The following is a 25,130-nucleotide window of genomic DNA, read 5'->3' on the forward strand; positions in this document are numbered from 1 at the left end:
CCTCATATCATGCTGGAGAACATGGATCATCAGGTTTTGCTCCTGCTTGTCAAAAGAGGGGATGTGAGTTTTGTTGCCTTTAAACTCAAGCTCGTTGTTTCTCTCAGCCAGGTGACGACAACTGTGAACGCAACTGCTGATAGGAATCCTTATGTTGGTCCTGTCTCTTCCTGTAGCTTCAGCTCAACTGCTTAGCATTCAGCGATGAACATTGATGACAAGCTGGAGGGGATGCTTATGAAATGTAGCCCTGTAGGGCTTCACCACTCATCCAGAGGTCTGGGACCCTCGAGGGTGGACGGAAGAGGAAGAAGAGGCAGTTTGGATATGACACTTGGGGAACGGAGCTTGGCTAATCATCCCCTTTTGGCAGAGGATGATGACGATGATGAAGATGATGAAGAAGACCTGGCAGGTGGAGGCCTGACCTCGCATGATCTGATATCCCAGGATGACCTGATGGTTCACGAGGAGACGGTGAAAAATGATGGACAGGATGAAGCAGCTTTCTCACAGCGAATCTCCCATAAACTACACTATACACTCAATATGCCAGTAAGTGTACAGCTGATTAAGAGCTAATTACTGCAGCGCTTTAACACTATTATTTATTTTACTTGTGCAAGTTCCAACAACCTTGTCAGTGAACCACACACAAAATTTAGTAAATATTGGGTAAAGAAAGCGTGCATTTATTTTCAGCAAATGTGCTAAAATTATGTATATAATAAGTGTACTGTAACTGAGAAATTCGGTAAATGAATTTTATTCATGATTTTTGTTGTTGTTGTTACTTTTGTTAGGTAAATGTAAAGCAGGAGATGAAAGTGCCAGACTCATTGATTCTCAATAAAAAGGAGAAGAAACCGGGGTGGGACCCATCTGACTGTCACAAAAAGAAGAAGAGAAAGCAGCGCTCGCCTGCAAAGGTTTACTATAATTCATCAGCGATGCCACTGATAAAATACCATTATGCTCTTAAAATACCAGTTATCTAAGTGAGAGATACTTTACAGTGCAAAGCAGTGGTGGTAAAATAATTTAAAGTTTAATGTGAGTTTGAAAGTGTCCTGAAATTGCTTATTTTGTCTACTTGCTTTTTTATAAATTGTTTTATTTATTTCAAGGCTGCTTGCCTACTAAAATGATTGTTTTTACTCATTGAAATGTTATTATACTAAAAACTGCGCTGCACATCTGTGAGTAAGCTGAACTGACATTTATCATGTCCTTTTACGGTATTGGTTAGCCAGGACATAAAGTATTATGACCACTCTGGAGTTATGATGCTCTAAAGAAGCACAGGCATGAAAGTTAAGGTAGTTCTGAACTTATTTCCTCCATCTTGCTAGATTCTCACTATTAATGAAGACGGCTCCCTTGGGCACCAGAACCCAAAATCTCATGTCTGTGAGCACTGCAATGCTGCTTTTCGAACAAACTACCATTTACAAAGACATGTCTTCATTCACACAGGTGAGTGGTGTAATGTTCTTTGGGAATAATTGTCATATAAAAGAACAAAATGGTGAACAAAAATTTATATTTTTATATATATTTTTTCAGGCGAAAAGCCTTTTCAGTGCAATCAGTGTGACATGCGCTTTATTCAGAAGTACCTGCTTCAGAGACATGAGAAGATCCACACAGGTGAGCAGAAAGGGATTAGTTCTTTAAGAATGTACAGTACAGAAATCTTCAAAGTCAATGATCCATTTATAAATGTAGTCCATTGCAAGCCCCTTTTTTGTGGTACATCTTTATACTCTGAGAAAGCAAGTCTAGGGTCAAAGCCTAGTTTTTTCCATCAAGTCTTGGCATGAAAAAAGTAGGCCTACTTGACTGGTCTAAATTGTTCTTTATATCGTTCATAACTGCCTGTCATGTCTCCCCTTTAGGAGAAAAACCTTTTCGCTGTGATGAGTGTGGAATGAAATTTATTCAGAAATACCACATGGAGAGACATAAGAGGACACACAGCGGTGAAAAGCCTTACCAGTGTGACTATTGCCATCAAGTATGCGCAGTTCAAAGCAAATCAGATTTGATTCTGTGCAATTAAAATGTTAGCATGCAGTCTGAAACATGATTATGTATATTTTTTTCCCAACAGTTTTTTTCCAGAACTGACAGAGTACTAAAGCACAGACGAATGTGCCATGAGAATAAGGACAGGAAGGTGCAGAAAGCAGCTGCCAAAGATGGTCCTCTTCGCACCTCAGAGTGCTTGGGCTTCTCTTTTCCTGCCAAGGAATGCACACTTCCCAAAAAGAAACGTCAGAAGACCTCTGATAAATGTCGAGTTGCGCTTACAAGTCCAACTGTTGACAAAGTGGTTGAAGCTGGTAACGAGGAGAAGACGGAAGACCAACTGGCCAAAAGCGAGTGTCTTCCTCTTTACAATGTAGACACCAAGGTCAAGGACGAGTATGTTGTGACAGATTATTCCGTTGAGCTCCCTGATTCCCCGCCTGGCAACAGGCATCTCGCAGGGGAGGAGTCTAATGATGGGATCATCAGTCCTCCAAAACTAGTGCTGAAGAAAATTGCCAGCAGAAGAGGTTTGAAACAGCAAGCCCTAGAACAGCCCCAGAGCCTTTCACCCTTGTCCTCATTTGAAGAGAGCAAAGTAACGAGATACACGTTTGAAATTGTGGACAACAAAGGTCTCTTGGATGTCGAGACCAATCCTGACATGGATCCGGTTGACTCCCTACAAGGAGGACAAACAAAACCAACTGGGAGCAGCACAAATTACGACGACGCCATGCAGTTTCTCAAGAAGAAGCGATACCTTCAGGCGGCCACGGCGAACACTAGTCGAGACTATGCGCTTAATGTGAGCAGCATCGTGTCGCAGCCTTCTGTCACTCAGGCAGCTGTAGCGAGCGTCATCGATGAGACTGTTCCTGCCACGATCCTCTCTGAGACTCAGACGCTGAACGTGGAGATCAAGTCCAGTAACGAGAAGAACGTCCTTCCAGATGAGGTCCTGCAGACGCTTCTCGATCACTACTCTAATAAGGCCAACGGGCAAGCAGAGATTTCCTTCAGTGTGGCGGACACTGAGGTCACATCCAGCATCTCTATCAACTCTTCCGATGAGAGCAGCCCCACCGAGACTTTGGGAACCAGCTCACAAGCACCCCCGGCCGAGAAGGCCAGCCTTCTACAGGAGTACTCCAAGTTTCTCCAGCAAGCACTGGAAAGGACCAGTCAGAACGACACCTACCTGAACAACCAGAGTCTTACGTTTGTAAATGACAGTGCCAGTCTTGCTGGCCAGCCTTTGTTTTCCATGGAGAAGCAGTTCACCTCCCCATCCCGGTTCAGACCGAGCATGAACTCGCCATTGAGATCCACTTTGGAGAAGCCTAATTTTAGTCTTTTAGTAGATTCCCAACACTCCTTCTCCTTTTCAGGTGACGAGACAAACCCTTCCTCAGTTTCGCCAACAGAGGACTTCCTCGACCAAGTGACCTCTCCCAAAAAAACAGATTCGCAAAGCATTAGTCAAACATTTCAGATTGCTACTTTTGACCAGAACTTTCGATCTCAATTCCCAAGCTCACGATCTGGAATATCCTCACAGTTTAGCATTGCCAGTGGACAAGTTAGCCTGAGAGGTCATGGAGGAACGGACTTCCCAGAGTTCTCTCTTGTTAGTGAAACAAGAACTCAACTAACTTCATCTCCAGATGCTACAAGCAGCCAAACCTTTGGCTAAACAGGAGCTTTTAATGATTTAAAGCATTTTAAAGGCACTTTATAGTTCTGTCAGTGAAGGCAATGCAAATCTCTGTGCAAATACTTATGATTTTCCATCTTTAAACAATCACGCATGTGCGAGATTCAAAAGGATCAGAGTGATGCATGCATTCGATTTTATTATCGGACTATGGGATACTCTTTATGTGTCATTGCATTATTTGTGTATTACACGTAGTGCTTGGGACAAACACACTATGGCTTGCCAAATAAGCTAGCCTGTGTGTTCTAAAATTAAGAATTCAAGCTACTACAACAATGCTGTTGTAGTCTAAATTTATATGGTCAGCTTCCCCGAGAAAAAAACTATTCAAAGATCAATTCTTATTTGGCCTCTTGTTAGCATTCAGTTCTTTTGCTGGAACATCAGGCTCAACGGACTGACCTAATAATGTAGGTCTATAGAAACTACTCTAGCTTAGCATTACAATCAGTTTTTGTATTTAATTAGTTTTGTAACATGTTGTCTGGAGAGCTACTGAAAGGACCTTACTTTAATGCCCTAGACTTGAGTAAGGCACTTTGTGATTTGATGTACTGCAAGTCACTTTTGTTTAAAAAAAATGAGTAACATTTTTCTCACCCCTGTCATTGTAAGCTAATTTGTGTGTTTAGTCTTTTTGTGCATTTAATTACTTGTTGGAATGTTTATTGTCTTGCCAATCAGATATAGGTGCACATGGGGAGCAAGGCATCTGTAGAGGGTTTGTTTTCACATATCCCACATTTGGAGATGCAGTTTTAGCAGTTGTCCAGGGCAACCGCACTAACAGGTATGCACTTCATTTGTCATCATTGTGCTTGACTCAGTGGTTAGTTCAGACTAACAATAGTCAAAATACAATACTTTGTTAAAAAATGTGCACATGTCATCACTTTGGTTTCCTTAAGATGACTTAATTTGTTGACAGTCTGTTTTCTTGAGTTTTCAGATGCACTCAAGGTCTGATGAACATTACCCTTTAAATAGCACTTTCAGCTTGTGGGCAGTTTGTATTTTTTTTTAAAGCACTTTTCAGTTACCACCTTCCGTCTACATAATGTACACATTCAAAAATTTGATATAATCTATATCAGTGTTGAGTGAAATCAAGAAAGATCATTTAAGAATGTATGGTCTGAGATCATATTTTTATGCTTTTTCTTTGTTTCAAAAACACCCCATCCATTAGCAAATATGTCTTTGTATCAGATTAACTTGCTGTTACTTATTGGGTTAATATAGAACAAAAAATAAAGTGTAATGTTTGGTAAAGTTGTACTAATGTATCTGTACACATTTGTTAATTGCGCATCTCTTATTGTTATCTTAATAACTAATCACGTAAATTATAAGCTTTGTTTCTGTTCTCTCAGATTGTTTTTGGAAATGTACCTGCTTGCCCCTAAACTCTATATTGATTAATCTTAGCTTTATGATTTATAGTAATAGTATCATGCCAAACTGTACACTCTTTGTAAATCATTTTTAAAACATTCTTATGTAAGTTGTTTAATGGTTTTATAAACAATTTACACACAAATTTGCTCTGCTTACGTTTCGTGAATGAAGCCCATTAAGAGCAGTTCTGTGTGTATGTTTTTTTTTTTTCATAGTCCGTATGTTCTGGGTGTCAAAAGACATTTTACTGTTTTAGATTACGGTATATTATATGTGTGCCTAACCATTCCTTTACTGTCCCTTTATTTTTACATGTAAATAGGTTTTATATTTTAAGTTGTGCATTTTGCTGTGCACGTTTCTTGGAGTGTAGAGTGAGTGCAACATTATTTAATATTTGCTGCCATTTTGGTTTACTCTTTCCTACAGTCCCTGATGACTTTCAGCACAACTTTTGTGATTAAATCATGTTTGTGTTCTTGGTTGTAAGATTACAAATGTACTGTCCTCTAAGAATTGCTTCTGAATGCAATTTTAATAATTACAATTTGATTAAACCTTGTATGGATCTCATACACCCTCAGAGGACGAGTTTTTAGGATGTTATTTATCGTTTCAATATCATGTGATATCTGCATTATCATGTAAGGAATAATCGCGTCGTGGCCGCATCACCACCTCGGTTGTGCATTATTTTCTAAGAATTCAACGGTCCGAAGTCAATTATTCCACTTATACAGCGGTTACCACACCTCAAGACATCGGTCATATTATATATTTCAAGGCATTTGTCCGGTTTTTGTACTTTTGTTATTGTGAGTAGGATTAATTTCTCCCGCATCTCATCCAACGCCTCCGTTTCTAATTCCAAAACGTCATTTTAGACCTAGTAACGGAGGCTTGAGCCGCTGACAGCAGACTTATGCAGTTAATAACTAAGTTATGAGAGAGAGAGAGATTACCTCTGAGTCTGTGCGTCTCTCAAAACAAGTGTTGAGATGGTCCTCACTGCAGAACACAAGATCCAGAGGGCGTGGTTAGACCAGATCCAACTCCTCCCACCTTGCATACACCTAAACCTACCCGTCTCCATCCCCTAGATGATAGCGTATGTGCTTTCCGTACATAATAAAACGTAATTTTGTGGCAAAAACATGGTAATGATCTGTCGTTTTTATCTTATTGTTTACTATATTTATTTGTTTGGCCAGTGTCGTTGTGGGGTTTGCTTCTTTTGCTGTTGTAGGCTGTAAGGACCTCCTTGGCGAAGTGATATGGACATGTAATGCGGTCAAGACCTGCCTGGAACTACGTTCCCCGTGTGTAGTATAAAAATATTTGATCAAACATTACTGCTACAGATGCTCCAGAAATTGATGAAAGTGAAATGATAATTTGAGGGAAGACCTTTAATATCTTGTTTTAGCTTTATTTCCATTTAGTAAATTGTGCGTTGTTTTTTTGTGTTTTTTTTGTGTAAGCTCAATTGCTGTTGGTAAAAGGTCATATGCATTTAGACATTTGTCCTTCTTTATTGATTGGGTATTTTGAGCATCAAAGTTTCATCTGGTGTTACTGACAGTGGATCATTATTTTCTTTCAAGCTTAATTTGAGTGAAAAACTGAATGGTTTTATTTAGTAAGAGAGCTCTTCTGAATAGTTTTAGACATTTACATTTATTGGGGAGTGCATGTCCTCTGACTGTCTTTGTACACTGGTTATATTTTTATATGTATCCATTTTATTGTAGCCAAATTATTTCCATTGAACATACTTTAATGCAATACTTTGCCTAAGACATGGGGAAAAAGTTCTGATTGGATGTTTTTGATTGCGTGCCTCTTGTTGTGTAATATAACATTTTCAAATACATAAAGTTGTTGAGTGCTTTTTCCATGTGTCATGATCACTCATTACAGGAATGAGTGGCCTCTGCCTTCTTAGTACATATACTGTGTGCGAATCTCATAAAACCAAATGTCTAGTTCATTCTTAACAATTAAGAAAACATTTTTTTTGTCTACATTAAACGAAGCCTGCCTTTATGAGCATTAACATTTTTTTTGCATTGTGATTGCATATATATTTTATACAATTAAACATATTTCTCCCAATTCTCTTTAACTAAATGCAAAAATCTCAGTCATGTCGAAAAGTATATAATGTAAATTATTCACAGTATTATTTCTTTTATTTTTCTTTTATTTTAAATCCATGGGTTTAAATGTACCCTGGGAACATTTTTGTGAGAGCTGACAAAAAAAGTAGACTGGGGTTGACACATGACCACAACTAGCCTAATTTGCATAAAAGTATCTTAAAATTCTTTGAATTTGACTTTACATCATAAATGTACGGTGACCGTGAAGTGCAAAACAAATAACAATTCAGAAAACACAACAACAATTCAGAAAACATTATAAATGTTCACTAGTTGGTTTTATAAATGACAAGAAATAAACTACTGAAATCCTGACCAGTCGAAGAACAGTGAAATGCAAATAAGAGCTGTACACTGGCAGCACACACCTGAGGTGGCGCTGATAGAACAGATATTTGTTTAATGAGGTTTTTTGCACACGTAGCGTTTCCATGAATTACAGCGACACACAGACAGCTGTTATGCTAAAACTCCTAAAGTATGAATTCGTCAAACGATTTTAATATAGGCTACTATACTAAAACAATTGTGTCATGGTTAGTGTCAATTTAGTAAGTTACTTCAATAGCACTTCTTCAAAAGTTACTTCAAAAGCAGAACGTTTTTTTTCTTTAATGTTTGATGCTTTAACTGGTTGTTCTATCTAAACGAACCGTTCTAAAGAATCGATTCGCGGAAATGATTCGGACCACCTAACTCCTCAGGTGTGTGTTTGTGCCTCCCTCACATTCTCCACCTGCTGCTGCATCCGGGAGCACAGTGACTGCAGGTAAGTCAGTGTCTGTATGATTACTCAAGGAATTTACAGTTTAACAATATCCCAAAACAGCAGTTTATCCGTTTATTTAGGGCCGCTTTCACTGGCCATTCCTGTAGCGTTTACAACGAACCATTGCACTATATAACGTTAAAGTAAAACACAAACGCATAGTCAGTACTACACAACTTAGTCACGTGAACTTCAATGCTTGCCTTTTATCTTAAAGTAGCTATTAAAATATTGGTCAAATGCGGGATATGAATTGTATGTGTTTTATTAATGTGTCACTTCTTAACAGACGGCTTTTGTTGGCTTAAATGTATCTAAGTTACGTGGCCATCGCCTACTTGGCAAATGTTGTTAAAATTGGCTTTGTATATAATGTACTGAAACCTTTCAAATGAGTCCTATAGCAAAGTCTTTACATTCCTCAGATCCAGCTGCTGTAATCTTGCCCAGGAGGGAGCATGAGTCATCAAGTTCAAGAGTTATTCCATGAAGATGTACAGGTAATGGCAAATCAGTTAGTTTTACCATAACAATAATTAGAAACCCATAAATTCAGACCTAATGTTCTACCCTGAGCAGAGGAACTGATATTAATGGAGGCTTATTTAGATATGAGTGACACTGGTTTATGTAGGGTTCCCAGAGTAATGCTCAGCCTTGGTGGAAGGTGCAGCTCTTCGTCTGGGAACCTGTTCTTTTTGGCACCTGGGATGGAGTCTTTACTACCTGCATGATCAACATTTTTGGGGTGGTGCTCTTTTTACGGACTGGCTGGCTTGTGGTAAGTTATGTTTTATCATTGATACACATATGCACCACAAGCATCATGAAATCTGAGAATTTATTTCAACGGCATTTGAAAAGATATTCCAAGGTTTTGGTTCATATCTATGGAATCCCATTTCCACCACGGAATGAAAAAAAAGTTGCAATTACTTTTTGCGAGATACGAGCTCAGAATAAAAACTTACAGTTTGAATACAACGTACATAATTGTGAGATATAAACTGCACCTTTTCTTTTGCAATTCCAAGTTTACGTCTCACAATTCTGCTTTTATATCTCACAATTCTCAACTTTTTACTCAGAATTTTGAGTTTACATCTCGCAATTCTGTTTTAATTGCAACTTTTTATCTCGCAATTCTGAGTTTATATTTCGCAGTTCTGGGGAAAAGACTCGGAATTGAATTGTGAAATATAAACACAGGATTGTGAGAAAAGTCCAAGTTGTGAGAGAAAAAGTCGCAATTACCTTTTTTTTTAATCCCATGGCAGAAACAGGCTTTCATACGTCTCATGTTTTGGCAGCTATTAAATGGGGATACAATAAAACTAAAGTTTTTTCCCATATGAATATCATTAGGGTAACACAGGTGTGTTGCTGGGCATGCTTCTGGTATCCATGGTGGTATTAGTAGCCTTGGTTACGGTGATGTCAGGCATTGGCGTGTGTGAGTGTTGCAGCGTGGGTAATGGTGGGGTCTACTCCATGATCTCCACTGCGCTCGGAGGAAGGGTTGGAGGAACTGTGGGACTCTTATATGTGTTTGGACAGGTGAGCAACTCCTTTCTGTATTAGTTATATTGCATATACATTGGGTGGTCGGTTCACTGTTCTCAAGTTTGATGACAGTCATGTGTCTTGTTGGCAGTGTGTGGCTGGAGCGATGTACATCACTGGTTTTGCCGAGTCCATTGCGCAGGTGCTGAATTTACAGAGCATGTGGGTGGTGAGGGGCATCTCTGTGGCCGTTCTGATTGGTCTGCTCGGGATTAACCTGGCCGGGGTTAAATGGATTGTACGCCTTCAATTGGTTCTGCTGGGCATATTGGCTATGTCCACTCTGGATTTCGTCATCGGGACATTTAGTCATCTAGACCCAGGTGAGCTGGTGTAACAACTGCTGTACATCTTAGTACAGCTAGGTTTGGTGTTTTTAACTGGAAGTCTTTCATTAAAACAACAACGTAGATTCCCCATTGAGTGCAATAAAAAAACTCTGACACGGGTGTATAGAAGTTCATGTATTTCTTAAAATGAGAAATAAAACCATTAAATCTAATTTTAACAGGCACTTGTGACTCTACCAAAGGTTTCCATTTAATAAAGTAGCGCTTTAGGAAGAGATTCTTGCCCTGCAGTGTTGTTTTCACAGAGCCTACTAAAGAGTGCCTGCCTTTCTTATATTGACACTTCTTTCTTTGCACATTCACATTTCCTGGCAAACCTGCCAGACGAGGATATACAAGTTCGAGTCATTGTATATATTTGTCTAAATTTGCAGTGTACTAAAGCAGTGTGCTCTCTTTTTTCTGTTCCGTTATTTCACAGTTTCTTATATCTGTATTTTTATGTGTGGTGTAATATGCATTTATTGGAGTTGAAAAGTAGTTTGATGCAGCTTATTAATGACAATATATACACTACTGTTCAAACAGTTTGGGGTCAGTAATGTTTTTTTTTTAAAGAGTTAATGCTTTTATTCAGCAAGCATGTATTAAATAGACCAAAAGCAACAGTGACAAATTTTACATTGTCAAAATTAAATAATTGCTGTTCTATTGAAATGTCAAAGAATCCTAAAAAAGGTATCACAGTTTCTACAAAAATATTAAACAGCACAACTATGTTCAACATTGATAATAAAAAAAAAAATTTCTTGAGAACCAAATCAGCATATTAGAATGATTTCTGAAGGATCTTGTAACATTAAAGACTGGCATAATGGCTGCTAAAAATTCAGCCTTGCCATCACTAGAATAAATTATTAAAATTTAAAATGTATCACAATTTAAAATAGAAAACATTTTTTTATTTTAATAATATTTAACAATTTTACCGTTTTTACTGTATTTATCTCAAATAAATGCAAACTTGGTGAGCATAAGAGACCTCTTTTAAAAATTTTAGCAATAGTGTATATGTAAATCTATTTACTATCTGTGACATTATTATTATTATTATTATTATTATTATTATTATTATTATTAGCTCTTACTAATTCAAAATTATTATTGGTATTGATAGACTACCTATTTGGCCAGTATGTGAAAACTGAGTTCACATGTCCTTGCAACATCTGTCCAGTAGATGTCAGGGTAACATAAAGGGGGGGAGGGTGGAGGGGGGGGGGGGATGTTGTCCCAAACAATGCTATCCCTGGGGTTTCATTTTTGATGTCCTTTTTTGCATACCAGGTAGTGATGTGTCAATGACAGTATAAGCAGTTAAGCTATTTAGACCTCCAGCAGCCCTGCATCTGCTGGGAGGGGGTGCACATGGCCACTAGAGAGTACAGGGTCTCATTCTAAATTAACACAATTATAGAAATCCAACACCAATCATAATATGGAAGTTGAAGTAACAGGAAGGGTGAAGTGATTTGTCTTCTTGTTATATACAGTACTGTCATCTAGTCATCCTTGACATGGACCTTACAAGGCAAAAATATATGCACTAATGTATTTTATTCAGCAAGGATGCATTAAATTGTTCAAAGGTTACAGTGAAGACATTTATAATGTTACAAAATATTTCTATTTCAAATAAATGCTGTTCTTTTGAACTTTATATTTATAAAAGAATCCTGGAATGATTTTGAAGGTTTTCATAATAATATTAAGCAACTCAACTGTTATGAACAGTGGTATTAACAAGAAATGTTTCTTGCACTCCAAATTGGCATATTAGAATAATTTCTGAAGGATCATGACCCTGACGCTTCGAATCAAATCACTTTTATTGTCACATCACCAACAGCATGTGTGCCGTGGTGAGTGAAGAGCTTGGGAGCGTGCTCCAGACAGTACAGAATACAATTGACATGTTTATCAAAAAACATATACACTATATAAAACAATACAAAATATACAAACATAATGCACATAATCCACAAATGTACACACAGAGCGGTTGTAGATGCAATGGTTGGTAAATAGCTTTGCCATCACAGGAATAAATTACATTTTAAAATAAATAAAAATGTAAATATTTCTCAATGTTACTGTTTTATTGCATTTATTTACTGCAGTCTCAAAAACTTTATATATATATATATATATATATATATATATATATATATAAAATTAAAGTTGTTTTTATTTTAATGACTGAAAGCATGTGTTAATGAAATGGAGCATGCTTTTCTAAGAAGAATTATGTGTTGCCAAATTCCAATTTCTAAAGCTCTCCCAAGCTATAATCACAGAAATCCAGCTCTGTCACACATTTAATTTTTTTTAGAACATTCAAATCTACTTGTGTTGAAATTGTATATGAAGTAAGTAAGCATACATACAGTATTAAACGGAAATACCTCCTCCTGCAAAGAAGTATACTTAGTGCAAGTTCATTTACAGATTCATAAAAGCAGCTCTGCATCCTGCAAAAATTAGGCCTATGTGATACATCTAATAAGAGTAATTTGCTCTTAGGACAAGCATGCAGACATTCTTAGTCCATTGTAATGTTTAAATTTTTTGGCTGCCCACTTCAGACGAGGTCAGTATGTACTTTCACACTGGGTTTGCAGGAAATCCATCCCAACACTTCCTGTTCTCCTGATTACTGGCTTCCTGTCCAGAGAGAATGCAAGACTCTCAGAAAGATGGTGTTCTCACTCTCTTTCTGCAGAGAAAGTCAGACACAGTGGGGTGTAATGGACTAAATATGTGGTATTACTCCCTAACTGCAGCTCCTGCTGCTGTCGTGTGGCTCTGACCCCTTTTAGGAGCTGGACTCGGGATGCAGTGTGCGCTGGCAGTGGGAAAAGGAGGCGCTGGGTCCTTCAGGTTTTTTCAATTAAGCCTTGTGGTTATAAAGTGATCTCACCATTGGCACGACTCCAGGGGGTTGCACAGTTTAGGCCTGGGCGCCGCATGGGCGGGTTACCTGCCAGTGGCAGGAAAAAGGAGCTGCTGCACAGATGTGTTTACAGTTTGATAACACAGTTAATCACGTAGCCAAGGCCAGGTGGTCAGCACAAGGAAAGCTTCATAGCCGTGATGATATAGAGATCCCAGCACGACTGCATTCCATGACAATTTAAAGGGATAGTTCACCCCAAAATTGGACATTTTGTCTTTCCAAAGCTATTTGATTTGTCTGTCTTCTGTAGAACATAAAAGGAGAAATTTTGAAGTATATAATGGCCACCCTTTTTTTATATAATGAAAGTGAATGAGGAGGACTGAGGTCAAGCTTAACAAAGAAACAAGAGTAGTTGTGGACCGATTTGGATTTTTTATTTATTTATTTTTTGCCTTTCTATTATTAGACAGAGCTGTTAAACAAAGACAGTAAACTAATGAAGACCGCTCAGGTGCTGGGTTTGAAGTGCTGTCAACATAAAAGTCCTGCTCATGACGCTTATCTGCCATACAGAAAACCGTATTTGATGTTATAATAAAAAAAAGGCCAAAAAAGCCACTACACAAGCACCATAAAAATAAAGTAGCTCATATGACTTATGTACTATGTTCCAAGTCTACTTGGGTCATTTTGTAGTTTTGTGTGAGGAACAGACTGCCATTTCAGTCGTTATTTACTGAAAATCATTCCCTTCAGTGAGCTGGTAGCCACTGTGACTAGAACCGGATCAGTTGATTTGAGAATGAATCATTCAGATCAGTTTTGTGAATTTCATCAGGTGATTTAGTGTAAAAATTTTACTCTTTCCGTTTATGATTTTCAATGAAAAATTACTTATAAAGTTTGATATTTTTGACACAAAGCTATTGTATAACTTCAGAAAACTTAAAGGGTTCATATGATGCGATTTCAATTTTTCCTTTCTCTTTGGAGTGTTACAAGCTCTTGGTGCATAAAGAAGATCTGTAAAGTTGCAAAGACTAAAGTCTCAAATCCAAAGAGAGATTCTTTATAAAAGTTAAGCGTCAACCACGCCTACCTAAAACGGCTTGTTCTAACACGCCCCCACATATCTACATCACTATGTGGGAAGATTTGCATAACGCTGCCCAAATGTAGCACTTGTTGTTTGTCATTTCTCCGATCACAAATGCAGACATGGTTTTATGTTTACTCGGTGCGATGCAACGCAACGCGTAAAAAGACAGTATAAGTCATTATAATCCATAATTTTGTCCCCACTGGATGCAACAAATGCTTCGTTTATAATGGATTTTAATATTTTTGTCTCGTCGCTCCAGCCGGACAGGGCATCACAGTATGGTAAGGGGCGTAACATTTCCGTCACACGCTTGAGGTATTCGGCCAATCACAACGCACTGGATAGCTGGCCAATCAGAGCACACCTCACTTTTCAGACCGATGAGCTTTGTAAAAATCGACGCGTTTCAGAAAGGCGGGGCATAGAGAAGAAACAATGATGTACAGTATATGGAAAATAATGTTTTTTGAACCTTAAACTGCATAAACACATTTCATTACACCAAATACACAAAGTAATGTTCTTTTTAGCAATAAATAATTAAAAATAGGGCATAATGAGTCAAATGGACATCACTAATGATACATTATAATGTTTTGGAGCTTGACAATTACAGTCCTTATTTGCTTTGAAAAAATGTTTGAAGGATAAAGAAGAAGATCCCACAGTTTTTTTTACAGGGTATTCCTTTAAGAACTAAAAGGCTAAAGAAAACTGAAGGGCTGAGCACATATCTTGGTTGTGAAATAATTATTGGTAAAGGATATGTTTGAGTTATACACTGTCTACCATTAGGCACCAGTGTGCCCAGGCTCATGCAGCCAAAATGGTGATGATGATCTTTTAATATTGCTACCTACTTCAATGTTTTGTTAAATCATTTGAAAATGTTATTGCTGGAAAAGATGAAGAAAATGTGAGCACAATCCTCTCGAGTATTCATACCATTGCGGTGAACACATTTGTGCTAGATTTGAAAAAAATGAGAGCAACTCCTAGTTCTGTCCCTTCCCTCCTGCCTATTACCACACAGAGGAACTGTGAGAAGAGCTTTCCCGCTACTGTAGGCTTTTAGACTGTGTTATTATTGGTGTAAATTCTGTTCTTCTCTAGTGGTGGGAAGAAATTGCTGGAATAAAACAATTAGATTTTTATGAAAAGAGCTGAATTGCTTGACTTGTCTGCTCATGGTCTTTGATCAGGTCATTGGCTTGTTTTTCACTCACATAATTAGTTTTATAATGGTGTGATGTTCATGTTAAGTAGGATCTCAGCTCTAACCTCAAAGACACTCTACTTAAGCGCCCCAAGTTGGACCGGAAACTGACATGCGCTCATAGTTTTGGGTTAAGGGTGTTGACCGGGCTCACCCACATTTTTGGCTTGAGACAAAAGAGCAGGCAGGAAGCAGATCCGAGTCCTTCACTAGCAGAGTCCACATCATCACTTCCTCTTCCAAATCTTCAGATCAGGACTCTTACTACAAATATCCAAACTGCAATCATAATGGTTAGAAAGGTGGCAAGGAGGGCAACAGTAACAGCCCTGCTCTTATCCGCTGTGTCAGTATGGGCCGTTTTTTTATGCTTGTGTATTGTGAATATGTGTATATTTTTATCGCAGGGCATGGCATTTATCCCAGGGCTCAAGAAGCATTTTATATTATTATCAAAGTTTAAAACAGTTGTGCAGCTTACTATTCCTGTGGATATGTTCTTATTTGAGGATTCTTTGATGTATAAAAATGTCAAAAGAACAACATTTATTTTATATAGTTTTTTTGCAAGAAAGTCTTTACTGTTACTGCAATTTAATGCATCCTTGTTGACTAACAGTATTCATTCTAAAAATCCTTTCAATAAAAATCTTACTGAATCTTTTGAATGGTGGTGTATTTGAAGGTTGTTTAGTTCAACAGTCACAAACTAAACTATGGCTAATTGTTTTATTCTTGCACTTATAAGTGACGTGACATGTGGCCAAGTACTCGGAATTAGTGCTCTGCATTTACCCATCCCAAGTGCACACACACAGCAGTGAACACACACAAACCGTGAACACACACCCGGAGCAGTGGGCAGCCATTTATGCTGCGGCGCCCGGGGAGCAGTTGGGGGTTCGGTGCCTTGCTCAAGGGCACCTCAGTCGTGGTATTGAAGGTGGGAGAGACCCAGAGTCCGACTCTCTAACCATTAGGCCATGACTTCCCTTGTTATTCCAAAAACAGCTTACCATATATTTAGCAAAGTTCATAAAAGAAGGTAATTATGTCAAGGTAATTTATGATGTGGTGAAGTAGGATATGTTTTTTCCTGCTTGCATGGTATTATTGGAGTACTTGATATCTGTTATTTCTAAGGCTGTGTCCACCTAAACTTTCTTTATGCACTTCCCCTCTACTTCCTTCTCCTGATACTCTCTATTGTATCTTACTCTCTTTCTAGCTCTCTCTCTTTGTAGCCAAGAAACTGTGACTTGGAAGGGTAGGAACAGGCACGGCTTCTGAAAGGGTGGTGACTTCCTTTTGGATAAACATGTCATTAATCCAAGAGAACACATTCTTTCCCATCACAAGATAACCAAGAGGGAAATGGATCATGATCTTGCATAGTCAGGCTCTCTGCATGAGTGCCTTGTCTCCGCAGGCGTGACAACCACCATCTTTCTTTCTCTTTCACTACATCTAATGTAAGCTTTTGACTCTAATTGAGACTTTATTATTAAATTGTTAAATTAAAACTTTTTCAAACTAAACATTTCAAATCAGTATGACTTTCTTTCATTGAATGAATGCAAAAGTAAATATGTGACCCTGGACCACAAAACCAGTCTTAAGTCGCTGGGGTATGTTTGTAGCAATAGCCAAATATACATTGAATTGTTCAAAATTATAGATTTTTCTTTTATGCCAAAAATCATTAGGATATTAAGTAAAGATCATGTTCCATGAAGATATTTTGTAAATTTCCTACCATAAATATATCAAAACTTCAGTTTTGATTAGTAATATGCATTGCTAAGGACTTTATTTGGACAACTTTAAAGGCGATTTTCTCAATATTTAGATTTTTTTGCACCATCAGATTCCAGATTTTCAAATAGTTGTATCTCGGCCAAATATTGTCCTATATCCTAACAAACCATACATCAATGGAAAGCTTATTTATTCAGCTTTTGGATGATGTATAAATCTCAATTTCGAAAAATTTAAGACTGGTTTTGTGGTCCAGGGTCACATATTTTGAAGAATGACCAAGCTGCTGTTATTCTTTCGTTGTGTGCGAGTGTGTGTGTGTGTGTGTGTGTGTGTTCACTGTCAAGTCCTAAAAAGGAAAAAGCACCATAAAATTATCCTAAAAATAGTCTATTTGACACATTTGCTATACTCCAAATATTCAATCGTCATTGTTCTACACCAGGGGTCCGAGGCCTAATAGGAGGCCTCAGCAAATTTCCAAGGGAGCCTCAAGATAACTTAAATGACTTAAATAAGACAAAGCAAGCATTTAAAAAGACAGAATGACTAAAAATATAAATATTTCTTATTTTAATTTACCTGTTCAGCAACATTTTTATCTTTAAAAAAAACAGGGTTCTCATGGTCTTAAAAAGTTTTGAGTTGTTTCTAGACATGGAAAAGTCATGTAAATATTAAAAACATTTTATCAGTTAAATTATTATTATTATTAAATCCGTATCCTTGATCCTCGTCTAGTAAATCATGAACAGCTGAAAAAGTTGTTCGGCCTTTGAAAATTGTGGACAATAAGGGGGCCTTGGAGTTGAGAACCACTATTGTAAAATGTTTTATGTTAGCTTAATTCTTTGCATTATTTACTAAAAATCCTCCCTCTGTTGTATCTTCATATTAAATATGTATAAATGAGATATGAGAGCTGGAGCAAAGGAAAGATTATAAGAGAAAAATGGCAATCTTGAAGTGAATTAAGTGTTTTTTTTTTAGCCTGTTCCTCATACAAATTATGTGTGGAAGTCATGGAAAATTGCTAGTGAATTGTTACAAAGGCAGCTATATTTTTTAATTCATAAAAACCCATTTATATTGTGTGAAAAATATTACAGAAAGCAAAATAAAACAATTATTTTCAAAATTAAATAATTGTCTTTTGTATTGATGTTGTCCTAAAAGAAACTGCTAAAATAATTCTAGAAAAAATTACAGCGATTAACATGTTTTTCATGAAATTATATGCAGATGTCTTTTTTTTTCTTACTGTTAAAATCTAGATAATATTTATGCTGTAAATATTACGAAATAATCCCAATTAATTTTATGCTTTCTGACCAGCCTGCATAATAATATAGTATAAATAATATAAATGTTTAGGATCATAATTATTTAACATTCACATATTTTGTTAATCTGTTAAGTGCAACCCACCTTTCATAATGCTTTTGACTAAACTATTTTAAAAAATCCTATAAATAAAAACAGACAATATAAATATAAAAATTAGATAAATAATTATCTACAAAATGTGAGAAACCCATAAATGTATGAAAACCCACTTCATTCTTGTCTTGTTTCCTTGTTTCAAGTGAGCTCTGATATGTACGTCTTTCTGTTCTTCAGGTTTTGAATGGCCCCTTGTCTCCAGTCTTGTATTTAGGATGCAGACATCCCAGAAATCTCTCTTTTCGGCAGAATTTCATTTCATAGTTAACACATTTTTGTGGTATAATAAGGTTTCAGTCTGAGCCTGCATGGTGTCACTGGATTTTTTTTTCATACTTCTGATTTCAAGGAACCCCAAATATGATGATCCTTTTGTGGGGCACCTCCTTTATAAAATACAAAGGCAGCTATATTTTTTAATTCATAAAAACCCATTTATATTGTGTGAAAAATATTACAGAAAGCAAAATGAAACAATTATTTTCAAAATTAAATAATTGTCTTTTGTATTGATGTTGTCCTAAAAGAAACCGCTAAAATAATTCTAGAAAAAATGACAGCGATTAACATGTTTTTCATGAAATTATATGCAGATGTCTTTTTTTTTCTTACTGTTAAAATCTAGATAATATTTATGCTGTAAATATTACGAAATAATCCCAATTAATCTTATGCTTTCTGACCAGCCTGCATAATAATATAGTATAAATAATATAAATGTTTAGGATCATAATTATTTAACATTCATATATTTTGTTAATCTGTTAAGTGCAACCCACCTTTCATAATGCTTTTGACTAAACTATTTTTAAAAATCCTATAAATATTAACAGACAATATAAATATAAAAATGAGATAAATAATTATCTACAAAATGTGAGAAACCCATAAATGTATGAAAACCCACTTCATTCTTGTCTTGTTTCCTTGTTTCAAGTGAGCTCTGATATGTACGTCTTTCTGTTCTTCAGGTTTTGAATGGCCCCTTGTCTCCAGTCTTGTTTTCACAGTAACTCTGTGTGTGTGTGTGTGTGTGTGTGTAGGTGTGATGGCGGGATTCAACATGAGCTCTGATCTCCAGAGGCCCGAGCACAACATCCCCGTGGGAACTCTCGCCGCAGTCTGCATCTCGTATGTTTCTATCCGCCACAGAAATAATCTTTCATTCTTCCTTTGTTCATCTTTACCTTCTATTTGTGTTGAGTGTACACATACTTTAGAGCAGGCGCCAAAAGGAAAATATGAGAAACAGAATTAGGATAAGCCTTCATGCCCTGAAAAAAAAAAGTGTATGACATAAAAATCAGTGTGAGATGTACTGTATGTATGGTAATGGTTGATAAGATGTTTTTATGTTTTTGAAAGAAATCTCTTATGCTCATCAGGGCTGCATTTAATTGATCATAGAAATACAGTAAAAACAGTAATATTGTGAAATATTATTACAATTTAAAATAACTTATATTTTAATACACTCAAAATTATTCTTGTATGCTCTTGTATGCAAAACATTTGTATCAATGTTGAAAACAGTTGTGCTGCCTAATATTTGGTAAAACTTTTTTTTTTCAGTATTCTTTGATTAATAGAAAGTGAAAAACAGTATTTATTTAAGATAAAATTGTTATATATAATACATATATAAATATACATAGTTGGATAATTTCTCTGTAAATAGAATGAATGACTTTGTGTATTGTGGAAATCCGCAGGTGGTTCCTGTATCTCGTCTTTGTGTTCTTACTGGGAGCCATTTGCACCAGAGATGCACTGCGCTATGATTTCTTAATAGCGGAAAAGGTAACCTGATGTTATTACAGGCTTCAGAGGATGGCCATTTTCCATGGGTTTTTCCACTATTAAGACTCATTGTCTCAACTGAAAGTGAGACTTGAGAATAGCACATTAACCACAGATAAATCCTTACAGTTGTGTTCATTGTCATGCTAATGTCATTCCACTCGTCTGCAGGCCCTCATAACAGAGGCATTTGAGGTCATTCTAAACTCTACAGCTGGTGTAAGAACGGAGCCCAGTTGCGCACTGACCTTGCACATACCCTGACTTTTGATAGCCGTACAGCTGCCAGTCAGCATAGATTACAGTAGGCTGCTGAACTAAGCTACAGAGTATGAATGTGTAAGGCTGTAGCCTGGTTGTGGCTGACCCAGCTGTTCCTTAATGTGGGCTGTGGTGTTTTGGGGTTAACACTCTACATACAAAACAATGCATATTAAATATTATATTGAATCTACAAAAATGTGCATTTTGTACATTACAGTGTTACAGAAGTTGGGGTTTCATACACATAATCAACCTTACTGTATTATTTGTAATTGCCCGTTCTCTCATTATGGGTTCTGTCAGATTACACATTGTTTCTTTGATTTACTTTCAACACATTATAAGCTTTTTTCAGTCTGGCCAAGCGGAACAGAGCTGGGTGGAGCCCTCTACATTCTCTTCCCCTCTGTGTTTGTTTTTTTCCCAGGTCTCCTTGGTTGGTTTCCTGTTTTTGCTGGGCCTCTACATCTCCTCCCTGGCCTCCTGCATGGGCGGCCTGTACGGTGCACCCAGGATCCTCCAGTGTATCGCCCAGGAGAGAGTCATCCCGGCTCTCGGATTTCTTGGGAAAGGGGTGGGTGCTTATAGGGAGATATTAATGTGGATATATTGTGGCTATTTTCAAAACAGGGAATGCAAGACTATGTGGTTTTTTGCTTAAAATAAAATGGTTAATTTTGTAGATTTGTTTTATTTAGATGTTGATAAATCAATGCTAAATCTATTCTGTGATTATAAACCATTTGGAAAATCAGGAATGTACTTATGAGTTCTCTCAGAGGTTAATAAATGATCAAACTTTAACAATTTGCTTAGTATAACGAGTGAAATTAAACATTTGTTTTTCATGCACTTTGTGACACTTTAATGAATTGTTTACCTTTTCACGCTCAATGAGTAGCTCCATAGACGACAGGATGGGTTCCTAATTATAGTGTGCCAGAGTTCGCTCCAAAAAAAAGTGAAGGAATGAATTGTAACAATTGTGGCTTTTAAAAAGCACAGCACACCCTTTCCCTCGCCTAAGCTCTGTCTGACCCCTCTCTATGGGCTACAAGTTCGCCCGAGACATCTCGCCCTGAATCAAAGTCCCAGAACAAACGCAGGAAGCACAGAAAAGACCAACCCTGGTGGATCTGGAGCTGTGCCAGCCAGTAGCAGTAGCACCTCTATCCCAGAGATTTATGGGATCTGGGTAATGACCGGTCTGAGGTGACATGAGAGATGTCTTTTTTGGGATGTTTTAACTGGATACTTCTACTCGCTCATTACATAACCTGAAGAGCATGAAAGAAATGAGGGTACAGGAGCCAAACCCATAATGTGAACTTGTAAATTATTAATAAAATCTTGTGGAGTAGATGAAATAGACATGAATAGACACTCCTGTCTGATCCCATAATGCATTGTGAGGAGCTCAGGAAAAAAACAGACAAATGTTTACTATAAATATAATATCTAAATTCACAAAAGTAACACACAGAGATGCTTCCCATGTACAAGTCAGTCACTTAAGGTTTAATTTCAGTTGGGATGCTTCCTTAGAAGGTGCCTATGTAGTGAGTAGACCGTAAGGCAGCTCACTAGGTTTTGTTACAGCCATAGATTTACCTTTCTCTTATCTTTATATGTGTTACAGCGAGGGCCCAATAAGACACCTGTGGCTGCCATCTGTCTGACCAGCTTGATCTCCATGGCATTCATCTTTGTCGGCCAGGTCAATGTACTGGCTCCCATTGTCACCATCAACTTCATGCTAACCTACAGTATAATTGATTATTGCTATTTCTGTGTGGTGAAAACCCATGAGCTGCAGGTTCAGCAAAGGACGACGCTGATCAGGAGGTCAAGCTCCAGAAGATCACTGGTGTCCAGCACTCACCCCCATTACGGCAGCAGTGGAGCCATCAGTGAACCTGTGAACGGCACACTGCTGGAGTTCACCAAAGACATGGACCAAATATTTCCATCGCCCAGCATGGACACCGCTGATCAACAGAGAGTTTCTCTTCCTGCCTCCAAGACCCGGGGCAGGAAGTCAAAGATTCCAGCTAAAGAAACGCTGATGAACAGTTTTGGGTTGGACTTGAACAGCTATGGAGAATTAGATAAAGGAAAAGATGAGAGGGAACTGGAACAAACTATTGGTTTAGATGATGATACCAGCAGCCAGATAGGACTGATGGAGTTTGACCTTACAACAGAAGCCAAGAGGAAACAGTCTTTGCCTAATTCTGGCCCAGTTGAACAGCTCCCAAGAGAACAGATAGACAGAAATGGTACGTAACTCTCTACAAAATGTTACATAACTCCTCAATATAGTGATTAAAATCTGTATTTCACCTTATATACCTTTCGTTCACAGGTTCAGAAACAAATCTTGAAGAATCAGAAATAAGATCAATCCAGGGTTCGGTCTATGCCAGATTTTGCAACCACTGGGTTTCGTTAGTTGGTGTAAGTTTGGCAAAAATATCCAGCCTGTAAGCAATAAGCTTGTAAGTTCACATTTTTAATGCTGTTTTTATTTCTTTAGGCATTGTGCTCCTTTATGATAATGTTCGTTATCCAGTGGATGTACGCCTTGATTAACATTACAGTCGCCCTTATCCTCTTTCTCTACATTGGAACAACAAGCCCAGGTTTGCCAACAGGTAATTGTAATTGTTCCTAACTTTTTTAATTGATTTGAAAAATCTTTGAGAAAATTTGAGAAATAACCCCAGTTGCTCATCACTGAAAATTGTCTTATAAACACTTCGGATGCCACACACTGCTTATTTCAGCGAAATAAGCCTAATAAGACTAAGAACTTAAAATACACTTTCTATCGGTTTGTCACACTTTTGATATCAGGATGATTATTTTAACCATTTAAATGAAAGTCAAATAAAAATAGAGGTGTATTATGCACATATCCATCATTATATTTATGATGACTTTTCTTGTCAGGAAATAAAAAATTACATTCTCTGCCCACAGGTGCAGCAGCTCGCTTCAGTTTCTTCAGGTGGCTCAAGACCTCGCTGCAGAATTTGGGGAGGTAAGTTACATAGTCTTCTGTAGGCAGACTTGACTTTTTCAGCATAAAGTCTGATCCTTATTGCAGCTTTGTGTGGCCAAGAACCACTTACTTAGACAGGAAAAGACGTCTGATCTACAATTTATGATGTTTAAGGGCAGGTTTACCAGATACATAAAATACCACAATAATGGCATTGCCATTTCCACCAATTCTTGTATAGAAAACACAAAAATAGATCCGATAGGAATTTCTGTCCATCCAAAAGAAAAGTACTGATTATTTTACAGACATTCTGCAGAACACCAATTTGAGTTAACAGAATATATTTCGAATATGTTACTATTCCAAATGAGCTGAGACTGAGAGTAGGTGTTACATGAAGATACATTCAAAGCTATTGTCTCCATGCTCTATGGAATATTTTAAAATGTCTTCTGATTAATGATGCTGTTCTTTAGCTTGGCGTATTATGAGAGTTCTTCAATTAAAACTGAATAAAGCACTTACAAACATATTACTGTTATGTGGGTTTGTGGCAGAGTCCATTGTGGATGATGTGATTAGAACTATGAATGTACGCAAAACCGAACCTCACATTACCAATCATTTGCCTCTCTTATTAGGCAAGATGGGGCCCTTCAGGACCAGATTGTGGTGACACCCTCTTTGTCAGCTGTTGGCATGGAAACCAGGCAGCTAACAGAGGAAAATGCAGACTTTGCCTTCCGTGATCGTTACCATCACTCCTCCTTTATCACCACCACAGACAAGATTGTCCATCCTCAGTCCAACTGAGCATGTAACAACTGTGCCCTGCTAACCAGCTGGACTGCAAAAAGTGAACACATGGGACTAAATCATCACTCACTTGAAATATATAGGCTATTTTATTTACTGCATTTGTCAGGTAGTACTTGGAGGACGGAGCTTTATTTTCTGGAAAATCTGAAGGAAACTAATAATGTTTATCTGAAAAATCGGGAATGTGCAATCAGAGTCATGCATTGTGAATTAATTTGCCGTGAAGATCTTCTCTGCTGAAATGCTTGTATAAGGTTTAATATGCACCGTGGGCATTTCATTTTCAGATTATAAGTAAATTTTGTCTTTTATTTTTTATTGAGCTCACTGAGGTCACAACACTCAGAAGTGTCATGACCATTCAAACTAGAACGTGCCCCCTTTCAACTTCCTGGCCTAGTTAATTCTTTATAAATTAATTTTGAACTACCAAATAATTTATTTTTGATTATTGAAATGCGAAATTAATATAGCCTTGGTTTAATATGCAAACCTATTTGCATGCTGCATGTCTGTTTACATGGCAGTCAAGTTGCAGCTTCTGCAGATCAGTTGCACTAAACAGAAGATCTGTCTTCTCTGCTTACCTTCATGTTCATGCACCAAACTCATTAGACTTTTTTTTTTTTCTCAGAGGAACAAAAGTGATTTAGCATGAGAATCAAAATCTGTTATTTCCATACTGTGAAACTACATGGTAATCTGTCAATCCCGAACTCTAATTGATTGTATGCAAGGTTGGGATTTGAGCCCAGGTCCCCTTGCTTTCTAAAAGAAGTCTACCATGACAGTAAAGTGCAATTCACATTAAAAATGAATAACTGCTGTG

The 25,130-nt window shown here is 37.4% G+C and overlaps 2 protein-coding genes across 2 annotated transcripts; both read left to right on the plus strand.

Annotated features, from left to right (window-relative positions):
• The first annotated feature begins 18 nt into the window (after nucleotides 1-18).
• Nucleotides 19-4,415, plus strand: LOC107555934 (zinc finger protein 148). The gene is made up of 7 exons (XM_016238892.1): nucleotides 19-63; nucleotides 177-555; nucleotides 804-929; nucleotides 1,353-1,476; nucleotides 1,567-1,650; nucleotides 1,899-2,017; nucleotides 2,114-4,415. The coding sequence occupies exons 2-7, from the start codon at nucleotides 205-207 to the stop codon at nucleotides 3,725-3,727; spliced, it is 2,418 nt and encodes an 805-aa protein (XP_016094378.1). The 5' UTR covers nucleotides 19-63; nucleotides 177-204; the 3' UTR covers nucleotides 3,728-4,415.
• A 3,519-nt stretch (nucleotides 4,416-7,934) lies between these two features.
• Nucleotides 7,935-25,116, plus strand: LOC107555904 (solute carrier family 12 member 8-like). The gene is made up of 14 exons (XM_016238846.1): nucleotides 7,935-8,080; nucleotides 8,506-8,580; nucleotides 8,715-8,861; nucleotides 9,446-9,637; nucleotides 9,735-9,966; nucleotides 16,439-16,492; nucleotides 19,350-19,542; nucleotides 20,124-20,211; nucleotides 20,903-21,049; nucleotides 22,115-22,754; nucleotides 22,841-22,932; nucleotides 23,012-23,129; nucleotides 23,458-23,518; nucleotides 24,124-25,116. Exons 2-14 carry the CDS (start codon nucleotides 8,539-8,541, stop codon nucleotides 24,293-24,295), a joined length of 2,178 nt encoding a protein of 725 aa, XP_016094332.1. The 5' UTR covers nucleotides 7,935-8,080; nucleotides 8,506-8,538; the 3' UTR covers nucleotides 24,296-25,116.
• Nucleotides 25,117-25,130: the final 14 nt, after the last annotated feature.

The sequence above is a fragment of the Sinocyclocheilus grahami genome, unplaced genomic scaffold (genome assembly GCF_001515645.1).
Source record: "Sinocyclocheilus grahami isolate Dianchi unplaced genomic scaffold, SAMN03320097.WGS_v1.1 scaffold549.1, whole genome shotgun sequence".
Classification (NCBI taxonomy): Eukaryota; Metazoa; Chordata; class Actinopteri; order Cypriniformes; family Cyprinidae; genus Sinocyclocheilus; species Sinocyclocheilus grahami.

Excerpts from the sequence above, each read along its gene's own strand:
- LOC107555934 (XM_016238892.1), top strand. The coding sequence starts at position 205 with ATGAACATTGATGACAAGCTGGAGGGGATGCTTATGAAATGTAGCCCT. Across the intron at positions 930-1,352 it reads AGCAGCGCTCGCCTGCAAAG|ATTCTCACTATTAATGAAGA; the intron begins GTTTACTATAAT and ends CCATCTTGCTAG. Across the intron at positions 1,651-1,898 it reads ACATGAGAAGATCCACACAG|GAGAAAAACCTTTTCGCTGT; the intron begins GTGAGCAGAAAG and ends TCTCCCCTTTAG.
- LOC107555904 (XM_016238846.1), top strand. The coding sequence starts at position 8,539 with ATGAGTCATCAAGTTCAAGAGTTATTCCATGAAGATGTACAG. Across the intron at positions 8,862-9,445 it reads TACGGACTGGCTGGCTTGTG|GGTAACACAGGTGTGTTGCT; the intron begins GTAAGTTATGTT and ends GAATATCATTAG. Across the intron at positions 9,967-16,438 it reads ATTTAGTCATCTAGACCCAG|CTCTCTCTCTTTGTAGCCAA; the intron begins GTGAGCTGGTGT and ends CTCTCTTTCTAG.